This window comes from Cygnus olor (genome assembly GCF_009769625.2).
Source record: "Cygnus olor isolate bCygOlo1 chromosome W unlocalized genomic scaffold, bCygOlo1.pri.v2 SUPER_W4, whole genome shotgun sequence".
In the NCBI taxonomy this organism is placed as follows: domain Eukaryota; kingdom Metazoa; phylum Chordata; class Aves; order Anseriformes; family Anatidae; genus Cygnus; species Cygnus olor.
In genome coordinates, this window is record NW_024429075.1 from 1,226,331 (window position 1) to 1,237,790 (window position 11,460).

General features: G+C 48.3%; 1 protein-coding gene across 6 annotated transcripts in view; it reads left to right on the forward strand.

Moving 5' to 3' along the window:
* LOC121062964 (mesoderm induction early response protein 3-like) overlaps positions 1-10,448 on the forward strand; it is a 39,986-nt gene extending 29,538 nt beyond the window's left edge. For all 6 annotated transcript variants that reach the window (XM_040543265.1, XM_040543270.1, XM_040543269.1 and 3 more), the window contains 3 exons: positions 9,289-9,416; positions 9,615-9,760; positions 9,847-10,448. In XM_040543265.1, coding sequence (XP_040399199.1) covers positions 9,289-9,416; positions 9,615-9,760; positions 9,847-10,304 — 732 coding nt within the window. In that variant the 3' untranslated portion in view covers positions 10,305-10,448. The remainder of the gene's footprint in view (positions 1-9,288; positions 9,417-9,614; positions 9,761-9,846) is intronic.
* Positions 10,449-11,460: the final 1,012 nt, after the last annotated feature.

The following is an 11,460-nucleotide window of genomic DNA, read 5'->3' on the forward strand; positions in this document are numbered from 1 at the left end:
TGATGCTTCTGTAAGCTTGATCAAGCTCAAGTATAGTTTACTGCCGTACTATATCAGGATGGAGTTGTATATTCTAGTATATAGTGAAACTTAAACAGGAACTGTGGGCTGATGATGATTTGAAATGTTTCTGCATCCAAAAATTGGTATATTTTATAAGAATATAGGTAGATGTAACAGCTTTTTCTCCAAGAAACCGACTTTGCATAGCAATGTCCATTTTGGGGGTGAAAAAGATGAACAGTTAACAAATCAAAATGAGTCTCTTAAGTCACAGAATCATAGAATCATAGAATATCCTGAGTTGGAAGGGACCCATAAGCATCATCAAGTCCAACTCCTGGCACTGCACAGGTCTGCCCAAAAGTTTAGAGCATGTGACTAAGTGCACAGTCCAATCGCTTCTTAAATTCAGACAGGCTTGGTGCAGTGACTACTTCCCAGGGGAGACTGTTCCAGTGGGCGACCACCCTCTCGGTGAAGAACCTCTTCCTGATGTCCAGCCTAAACTTCCCCTGCCTCAGCTTCACACCATTCCCACGGGTCCTGTCACTGGTGATTAAGGAGAATAGGTCATCTGCCTCTCCACTCCCTCTCGCGAGGAAGTTGTAGACTGCGATGAGGTCCCCCCTCAGCCTCCTCTTCTCCAGGCTGAACAGGCCCAGTGACCTCAGCCGCTCCTCATACGTCTTCCCCTCTAGGCCCTTCACCATCTTTGTATCCCTTCTCTGGAAACTCTCCAACAGTTTTATGTCCTTTTTGTACTGTGGTGCCCAGAACTGCACACAGTACTTGTGGTGAGGCCGCACCAGCGCAGAGTAGAGCGGGACAATCACTTCCCTCGACCGACTAGCAATGCTGTGCTTGATGCACCCCAGGATACGATTAGCCCTCCTGGCTGCCAAGGCACACTGCTGGCTCATATTCACCCTGCTATCAACCATAACCCCCAGATCCCTCTCTGCGGGGCTGCTCTCCAGCGTCTCGTTGCCCAGTCTGTACGTATAGCCAGGGTTGCTCTGTCCCAGGTGCAGGACCTGGCACTTGCTCTTGTTAAACTTCATGTGGTTGGTGATTGCCCAGCTCTCCAATCTGTCCAGATCTCTCTGCAAGGCCTTTCCAACCTCAACAGAGTCCACAACTCCTCCTAGTGTCGGCAAATTTGCTCAGAACACCTTCTAGTCCTACATCCAAATCATTTATAAAAACATTGAAGAGGACTGGCCCTAAAATGGAGCCTTGAGGGACCCCACTAGTGACCATCCGCCAGCCAGATGTGGCCCCATTTACCACAACCCTTTGAGCCCAGCCCGTCAGCCAATTGCTCACCCATCGTATGATGTTTTTGTTTAGCTGTATGCTGGACATTTTGTCCAGTAGGATCCTATGGGAAACCATGTCAAAAGCTTTGCTGAAGTCCAAAAAGATCACATCAGCTGGTTTCCCTTGATCGACTAGATGGGTGATCTTATCATAAAAGGAAATCAAATTTGTTAGGCAGGACCTACCCCTCATGAACCCATGTTGGCTGGGACCAATGACTGCATTGTCCCCTAGGTGTGCTTCAATAACTTCAAGGATCATCCTCTCCATAATTTTACCAGGCACTGACGTGAGACTGACAGGCCTGTAATTGCTAGGGTCTTCTTTCTTACCCTTCTTGAAAATTGGCACAACATTTGCCAGCTTCCAGTCTACTGGGACCTCTCCAGATTCCCAAGATCGTTGAAAAATAATTGAGAGAGGTCCCGCGATGACGTCTGCCAGCTCTTTAAGCACCCTGGGATGAATCCCATCCGGACCCATGGACTTGTATGGATCCAGGTGGAGCAGCAAATCCCGCACACGTTCAGGGTCGGTTGGGAGTTTGTCCTTCCCACCGTCATGGTCCTCCAGCTCAGGGTACCCTGGGTCCCGAAGCCCATCATCAGCGTTGAAGACAGAGGCGAAGAAGGCATTAAACGTCTCTGCTTTGCCTATCTCATTGTCTGTGAGGAGACCCTCCCCATCTAGTAGCGGACCTATGTTTTCTTTGGTTCTCCTTTTTCTGTTAACATATCTAAAAAACCTTTTTTATTGTCTCCCACAGACATGGCCAGCTTCAACTCTAGTTGGGCTTTGGCCACACGAATTTTCTCCATACAAACACGAACAGCATCCCTATATTCCTTCATTGTCGCCTGACCCTCCTTCCAGCAGCCGTACACTTTCTTTTTTTGCCTAAGCTCCAGTAGAAGATCCCTGGTCAGCCAGGCCGGCCTTCTGCCCCGCTTGCCTGACTTCTGATATTTTGGAATCGCCTGATCTTGAGCTTTCAGGAGGCAGTGCTTAAAGATGGACCAGCACTGATGGACACCAATGCCTTCAAAAGCAGTTTCCCAGGGGACCTTGCTGACTAATTCCCTGAGCAGCCTGAAGTCTGCTTTCCCCACATCCAGGGCTGAAGTTTTGGTGGCAGTTTTCCTTCTGTCACCATAAATTCTAAACTCGACCACTTCATGGTCACTATGACCGAGACGGCCGCCAATTGCCACGTCTCCCACAAGACCCTCTCTGTTCTCCAGCAACAGATCTAGGAGGGCGCCTTTCCTAGTTGGCTCACTTAGCACCTGCACCAAGAAGTTATCATCTAGGTGCTTTAGGAACCTCCTGGACTTGCTCGCGTCAGCCATGTGGTGATCCCAGTTGACGTCTGGCAAGTTAAAATCCCCCATTAGGACGAGGGGAGCCGATCTCGAGGCATCTCTTAGTTCTGCAAAGAATAATTCATCAGCATTGTCGTCCTGGCCAGGTGGTCTGTAATAGACTCCCACAACAACATCCCCTTTATTTGTTCGTCCCTTAATCCTTACCCAGAGGCTCTCAACTTTGCCATCGCCAACTTGAAGTTCCACACAGTCCAGCCCATTCTTCACATACATCGCCACCCCACCACCTCGCCTACCCTGCCTGTCCCTCCTGAAGAGCCTGTAACCATCTATTGCAACACACCAGCCACAGGACTCATCCCACCAGGTTTCGCTTATGCCGATGATGTCGTAGCTGCGGGACTGGGCCAAGACTTCCAGCTCATCCATTTTATTCCTCATACTGCGTGCATTTGTGTAGAAGCACTTCAAATGCGCCTCCCTACACGCAGCACCTTGTGTATCCGACCGAAGGGCCTCACTAGCACACAGTCCCTCTGATTCTAGCACACCATCCCTTAGCTCATCACTGGCATGCCTGGTTCTATCCCTTTCCCCCTTCGACTCTAGTTTAAAGTCCTATCTATCAGCCCTGCCAACTCCTGAGCAAAAATCCTCACCCCTCTCTGAGAGAGGTGCATCCCATCTGGTGCCAGCAGGCCCGGGGTCGCGTAGACCTTCCCGTGATCGAAAAACCCCAAATTCTGCCAGTTGCACCAGTCCCGAAGCCACGTGTTAATGTGACGAGTCTGCTTGTCAGTTTCGATCCCTCCTATCGGAAGGACAGAGGCAAACACAACCTGCGCCCCTGATCCTTTAAGTAGTTGCCCCAAAGCCCTAAAGTCCCTTTTGATCACTCTCGGACTTCTCGTTGCTACCTCGTCATTACCAGCCTGAAAGACCAGTAGCGGGTAGTAGTTGGTGGGCCGTACCAGGCGCTTGACTTTCCTAGCAAAGTCTCTCACCCGAGCCCCAGGGAGGCAACAGACTTCCCTGTGGGTAGGGTCTGGTCGGCATATTGGGCCCTCTGTCCCTTTCAAAAGGGAGTCCCCCATGACAATAACCCTTCTTTCTTTTTTGAGAGCTGATGTAGCAATGTGGGGGGTAGGGGACCTTGCCTTAGGCATCCTCACCAACCTGGACGGGCTTTCGCCTGCTTTGTTGTTCTGGTTGTCATGTTCTAGAGCTTCGTACCTGTTATATAAGGGTAGATGGGAAGGTGAGGTGGGCAGGGACAGGGCTCGCCTACCCCCCCGAACAGGAACCTGCCTCCATTCCCCCCCTTGGCCTAGGTCCCCTCCTGCTGCCTGGCGGGATGAGGGAACTTTTGTCTTCTGCGTAGCAGGAGACATTTGTGCTATGGCAGGCTCGTGAGTCTGTCTCAGAGAGGGCAGAGTACACCTCCACCAGTCAATTTCCCTCTCTGACTCCCTGATGCTTCTGAGCCTGCTCACCTCCTCCCAAAGCTCCCCTACCTGGCTGAGCAGCTCTTCAACCTGGGCACACCTCCCACAGGCATACCCCTCGCTGCTGCTGTCGGATACCGACAGAAGACTCAGGCACACCCTGCAGCCCAAGACCTGGATGGCGGTGTGTTTCCCCGAGCCCTCCGTCTGAGTAGCCACATCAGTGACAGCGGCTGGAGAGGCCGCAAGAGATGCGGAGGCCATGGTTTTCTGCCTGGTTGATACCACGGCCAGGTTCCTCGCAGGCAGGTTACAGGTACCGAAGGGAAAGACCGCTGCAAAAGAGCGGCGAGGGGCCCTCCCTGCTCACCCTGCCTGTGCCAACTGCCGCGCCACGCCCTGTTTGCCCACCCTGGTCGCCTGTGCTCCCTAGGGGCTGCTTTTGAACGGCCGGGGAGAGGGAGCTGCTGGCTCCGCCTACACCTCGTCAGCCTTCCTCGTGAGGGCTGCCGGGTCCTGGTGGCTCCCTCGAGTGGCCTCGATGCCGGAAAAAAAAAACCCTGCCTGTCCTGATCCCCCGCTCCGCTGCAGAACGCGTCTGCCCCGGAGCCGATCGCCTCGGCAAGTGGCGATCCTTAATACCTTCAAGACAACAGTTTTTACTGAAGGGGGTCCAAGACAGCTGGTCAATATTCAAGCATCACTTCCTCCAAGCTCAAGATCGGTGCATCCCTATGAGTAAGAAGGCAAGCAAAAAGGGCAGGAGACCTGTATGGATGAGCAGGGAGCTCCTGGCAAAACTCAAACAGAAGGAGGAAATTTACAGCATGTGGAAAAATGGACGGGCCACTTGAGAGGAATATAGGGATACTGTCAGAGTATGCAGGGATGTGACAAGGAAGGCCAAGGCCCATTTTGAATTAGATCTGGCAAGGGATATCAAGGGCATCAAGAAGGGCTTCTTCAAATACATCAGTAGAAAAAGGAAGACCGGATAAAATGTTGGCCCGCTGCTGAATGGGGCGGGTGCTCTGGTGACAAAGGATACGGAGAAGGCAGAGTTGCTGAATGCCGCTCTCCGTCATCTTTGAAAGGCCGTTTAGAACAGGAGAGGTGCCTGAGGAGTAGAAGAAAGCCAATGTCACACCAGTCTTCAAAACGGGCAAGAAGGAGCACCCAGGCAACTACAGGCCAGTCAGCCTCACCACCATTCCTGGAAAGATCAGGGAACAGCTCATCTTGGAGGTCATCTCCAAGCATGTGGAAGATAAGAAGGTGATCAGGAGTAGTCAGCATGGATTCATCAAGGGAAAATCATGTTTAACCAATCTGATAGCCTTGTATGATGAGATGACTGACCGGGTAGATGAGGGGAGAGCAGTGGGTGTGGTCTACCTTGACTTAGGCAAGGCTTTTGACACTGTCTCCCATAGCATCCTCATAGGCAAGCTCAGGAAATGCAGGCTAGATGAGTGGACAGTGAGGTGGACTGAGAGCTGTCTGGATGGCAGGACAAAGAGGATTGTGATCAGTGGTGCAGTGTCTAGTTGGAGGCCTGTAGCTATTGGTGTCCCTTAGGAGTCAGTACTGGGTCCAGTGTTGTTCAACCTATTCATCAATGACCCAGACGATGGAACGGAGTGCACCCTCAGCAGGTTTGCTGATGGCACAAAGCTCAAGGAGTGTCTGATACCCCAGAGGGCTGTTCTGCCATTCAGAGGGACCTTGACAGGCTGGAGGGTTGGGCCGAGAGGAACCTCATGAAGTTCAACAAGGGCAAGTGCAGGGTCCTGCACCTAGGGAGGAATAACCCCATGCACCAGTACAAGCTGAGGGCTGACCTGCTGGAGAGCGACTCTGCAGAGAGAGACCCGGGAGTCCTGGTGGACAGCAGGCTGACCATGAGTCAGTAATGTGCCCTTGTGGCCAAGAAGGCCAATGGTATCCTGGGGTGCATTAGGAAGTGTTGCCAGCAGGTCAAGGGAGGTGATCCTCCCCCTCTACTCTGCCCTGGTGAGGCCACACCTGGAGTATTGTGTTCAGTTCTGGGCTCCCTAGTACAAGAGGGACATGGAACTACTGGAGAGAGTCCAGAGGAGGGCTACTAAGGTGATTAGAGGACTGGAGCAACTGTCGTACAAGGACAGGCTGAGAGAACTGGGCATGTTTATCCTGGAAAAGAGAAGACTGAGGGGAGACCTCATTAATGTATATCAGTATTTGAGGGGAGGGTGTCGAGAGGATGGAGCCAGTCTCTTTTCAGTTGTGGGTCTAGGGTCTAGGCTGACAGGCCTATAGTTCCCTGGGTCTTCCTTACGACCCTTCTTATAGATGGGCATCATATTAGCAAGTCTCCAGTCATCCAGGACCTCTCCATATGACCATGACTGCTGATAGATGGTAGAAAGCAGCCCAGCAATCACATCTGCCAACTCCCTCAGCACCCGTGGGTGCATCCCATCAGGGCCTGTAGATTTGTGGGTGTCTAGCTTGCCTAAATAACCTCTAACCTAATCCTCTTCAACCAGGGAAAAGTCTTTTCTCCAGGTTCTCTCTTTTGTTTCTGGGCTCGGTAGTGTATGGGCCTAGTCTTAGCCTTAGTCCTTTCTTCAGACTTCCTCTCTTGTCTCCAGGGTCTGAGATTCCTGAGGGCTGATCTTAGCAGTGAAGACTGATGTAAAGAAGGCATTGAGTAACTCTGCTTTCTCTGTATCTGCTGTCACTAAGGCACCCACCTCACTTAGCAGTGCACCCACATTTTCCCCGGTCTTCCTTTTGCTTCTGATGTATTTGAATAAGCCCTTCTTGTTGTCCTTGATGTCTCTTGCTAAATTTAATTCTAACCAGGCCTCGGCCTTCCTCACTGCATCCCTGCATTCTCTGACAGTGTTCCTATATTACAGCCAAGTGGTCTGTCCCTTTGTCCACATCATATATGCTTTCTTCTTCTGTGTAAGTTTTCCCAAGAGCTTCTTGTCCATCCACACAGGTCTCCTGCCCCCCTTGCTTGACTTCTTTCTCGTAGGGATGCACTGATCCTGAGCTTGGAGGAAGTGGTGCTTGAATATTAGCCAAATCTCCTGGGCCCCCTTTCCCTTGAGGGCCCTGGCCCAGGGGATTCCTCCAATTAGGTCCCTGAAGAGGTCAAAGTTAGCTCTCTTGAAATCCAGGGTTGCGGTCCTACTTTTTGCCCTGCTTCCTCCTCGCAGGATCTTGAACTTCAACATCTCGTGATCACTGCAGCCAAGACTGCCCTCAACCTTCACGTTTCCAATTAGACCATCTCTGTTTGTTAGTACCAGGCCCGGCAGCACCCTGCTCCCTGTTGGCTCACCTACCACCTGCATCAAGAAGTTATCTGCAATGTTCTGCAGTAACCTCCTGGACTGTTTGTTCTGAGCTGTGTTCCCAGCAAATATCGGGGTGGTTAAAACCCCCCATAAGAACCAGGGCCTGCGGACTTGAGGCAACTTGCAGCTGCCTGTAGAAGGCCTCATCCACTTCCTCTTCCTGATCCGGTGGCCTGTAGTAAACACCCACCACGATGTCACCCCTGTTGGCCTGCCCTTTAATCCTCACCTATAGGCTCTTGACTCGCACTTCGTCCCCCCCATATGCAGAGCTGCATAGCTTCCAGTTGCTTGCTCACATAAAGAGCAACTTCACCACCTCACCTTCCTGGCCTGTCCTTCCTAAAAAGCACAAAGCTGTCTATGGCCACATTTCAGTCATGAGAGCTGTACCATCAGGTCTCAGTAATTGCGATGAGATCATAGCCCTGCAACTGCGCGCGCACTTCCAGTTCCCCTTGTTTATTCCCTATTCTGCGTGTGTTTACATAGGCATTTGAGTTGGGCTCCCAATGCGTCTGCCTTTCTGGATGGGACAACTATAACTTGTCAGTGTGGGCCTACGGTAGCTCTCCTGTTAAACTCTGTTCCCTCTCTAGGCATCCTTTGTCGGCTGTGGTGTTCAGCTGGCGTAAGTGGGATGGCATGTCATCCTGTACCTTATCGCCAGCATCCCTGATGATATCTCCCTCCCCCATTGAATCTAGTTAAAAGCCCGATCAGTGAGCCCTGCCAGCTCATGACCAAGGACCCTCTTCCCTCTTTGGGAAAGATGAATTCCGTCTGATGCCAGCAAGCCTGGTGCCATGTAAGGCTTCCTGTTGCCAAAGAACCTGAAATTTTGGCGATGACACCAGCCACGGAGCCACGTGTTAATGGACTCTACCCTTCTGTTCCTGTCGCTGTCAGTACTGGGGAGAATGGAAGAGAAGATGACTTGCGCACTCGAGTTTCTGATCATCCGTCCCAATTCCTTGAAGTCCTTTTTGATTGCTCTCGGGCTACGCGTTGCCCCTTCTTCTCCTCCCAGATGTAGGACCAGCAATGGCTAATAGTCTGAGGATCAAACCAAGCTTGGAAGTCTCCTGGTGACGTCCTTAACCCGGGCCCCAGGAAGGCAGCAGACTTCCCTTAGAGGAGGGTCCTTCAGTGGCCTCAAGTTGCGCCAGGGGAGGTTTAGGTTGGAAATCAGGAGAAATTTCTTCTCAGAAAGAGTAGTTAGGCATTGGAACGGGTTGCCCAGGGAGGTGGTGGAGTCACCTTCCCTGGGGGTGTTTAAGAAAAGGTTGGATGTGGTGCTTAGGTACGTGGTTTAGTAGGTGATATTGATGGTAGGGGGATGGTTGGACCAGATGATCTTGGAGGTCTTTTCCAACCTTAATGAGTCTATGATCTTCAGAGGTCCCTTCCTACCTTGGCCATTCTGTGATTCTGCTGTGCATATCTGCTGTCAAAGCCTTGGCAGTTTCTGACTTTCCCAAAAGGAATGAGTACCCCGAGTCTTTTCTGCTTCACTTCTTTTAGGTCACTGATCTAATGAGCTTTTTCTATTTTAAGAGAGTCTGTCTTACAGTTTAAAAAAATGTTATAGTTTATGAACTGTTTCCAATATAGAGTTTCAATCTATTCAACAACAACAAAAAACAACAATGTAATACAGTAGAACAGATGTAACAGCTATTTGAAACTGTAGATCTCTTATGTCTTATAAATGTCTTAATTGAATTGGTTTGTTCCAGATTCTAGAGTAGTAAAGCTAACAATATTGCAGGTATATGGGAATTGGAGAAATGACAAAACATAAGTCTTTACGTAAATTTGTCAATTCTTCTTGCCTTCTTTTAGGTAAGAACCAGAACAGTTGCTGAGTGTGTGGCTTTCTATTACATATGGAAAAAGTCAGAACGTTATGATTACTTTGCTCAGCAAACAAGATTTGGAAAGAAGAGATATAACCATCATCCAGGAGTTACGTAAGTAAAATGTTCTTAGAATGTGTTTTCTGTTTCAAATCCTAAACATAGGAGACTTCCCCCTGCCTACTTCCTCCTCCCGCCATTGCAGTGTAATGCTGCAGTGGCTATGACAACTGAAATTAAATCCATCATCATTTTAGGCCTTGATTTCATTTTCATGTTAAATAACCTATTATGGGTGTAATATTCTTTTAGGGACTACATGGATCGTTTGGTAGATGAAGCAGAAGCCCTTGGTGGAGCAGTACATTCTTCAGCCTTAACATCTAATAGTCGAACAGAAATCATTCCTGATCAACAGCTAAGCATTCTGAACTCTATCACTGCCAATGAGTTGACAGGTAAATCAAGGCGGGGGGGGGGGATCTTTGTTGTGACTACATAAACTATTTCATTTACATTTGTGTTCATCTGTTTTTTTTTCCAGCACTGACAAATAGCGTAGCTACAGTCTGCCACACTTCAGATGTGAACTGCCTGGATGATGCCTTTCCTCCTATGGACAACTTACCCCGAGCACCAGTTAATCATGTGCCTGTTGGAACAGAAGAATTGCTTAACTTGCCTAGCAATGGTGAAAGTGATTGTTTTAATTTATTTGAGACTGGCTTTTATCATTCAGAGCTAAACTCAATGAACATGTGCAGTGAGGAGACAGACAGACCTGCGAAGAGATTGAAAATGGGAATTGCTGTCCCAGAATCTTTCATAAATGATGTCTCTGTAAATAACCTTAGTGTGGACTTTGAGAACCACACGCATCATATTACAAGTGCCAAAATGGCTGTTTCAGTGGCTGACTTCAGCAGTCTATCTGCAAATGAGACAAACGGTTTTATCAGCACCCACACTCTTCACCAGCATACTGCCCTTCACTCAGAATGACTGTGGAAAATGAAACAAACGGTGGGTACTTTATGCAGTAGTAGTAAACTTGATGGGAACTATCAGGTTTGCTTAGTCTTTCACTGGAAGTTTGAACTTTATGACATCAGTGATGTCTTTGTATATATAGAACTATATCTTGATTTATCAAGAGTAATTTCTTTTTTTTTTTTCCAGTCCATAAATGTGGAAATGTCATATGATGCTTGACAGAGTTTGGGACTAAGAGAACTCTGTGTTGCAGCTTTAAGCTCTGCTTCAATTTTTTTTTAAAGCCTGTAGACAGAGGCCACCATTTCAAAACCAGCACAGAAGTTCTGAACTGATCGGAATGGCTTTTTAGTCTGTTACTTCTGCTGTAATAAGTGTAGTGGAATAACAGTGTTTACAGGTATCAGTCCTGATCCCTGCACAATGTAGCATTTTTTTTTCTTATAAAGGCAAGTATGGGTTTCTTTAACTTAAACTGCACAAACATACAAGTTTTTTTTAATGGAACCTTCTCTCGTGATACTAAACTAGAGCACTTCAGTTTACAAAACAGCAAGTTCATCTTGGTGGAAGCTAGCACAAGGGACTTAACATGAGTAAAGTATGAAGACATGCAATTGGATGCTGTTACAAAATTATAGGCCATGGCTACCTTACACAAGTAATTATACTGCCAGAGGTGTCTGTGTACTTTAACCTTACTGGCTTAAACAGATGCATTTTAGGCTATTCTATTCTGATGGGTTTTGTCTACAACTTTGAAGAGTAATATAATTGTGTAACTAAGCTTTATACAACGTCAGCTGTTAGGAAAGTTACGGTCTGCACAGTTTAGGATTTACAGCTAGTCTGTTTTGGAAGACATCTTAAATTGTTTGGGCAGTATGTTTGGAGCACTGCAGTTCAAAGTGTTAGTTTTGAGGGACTGTATAGTTTATATAGAAATAGTATAACATTGTAGTATGTATTTAAAAGCTTTTCTTCAGTGTGGATTGCATTTGTCTGTTTTTAGTAAAGTCATTAGCTGAAAAATGGCACTTTGCTGCCTTGGTCAAATAGGAAAGGACGAGTAAAAATGTCTCCCATAAAAGTAACTATTTAACTTCAGTAAATTTTTATTCTGAAAGTTGAGCGCACGTTAGAAAGTGCAAGTTCCAGAAAGTTT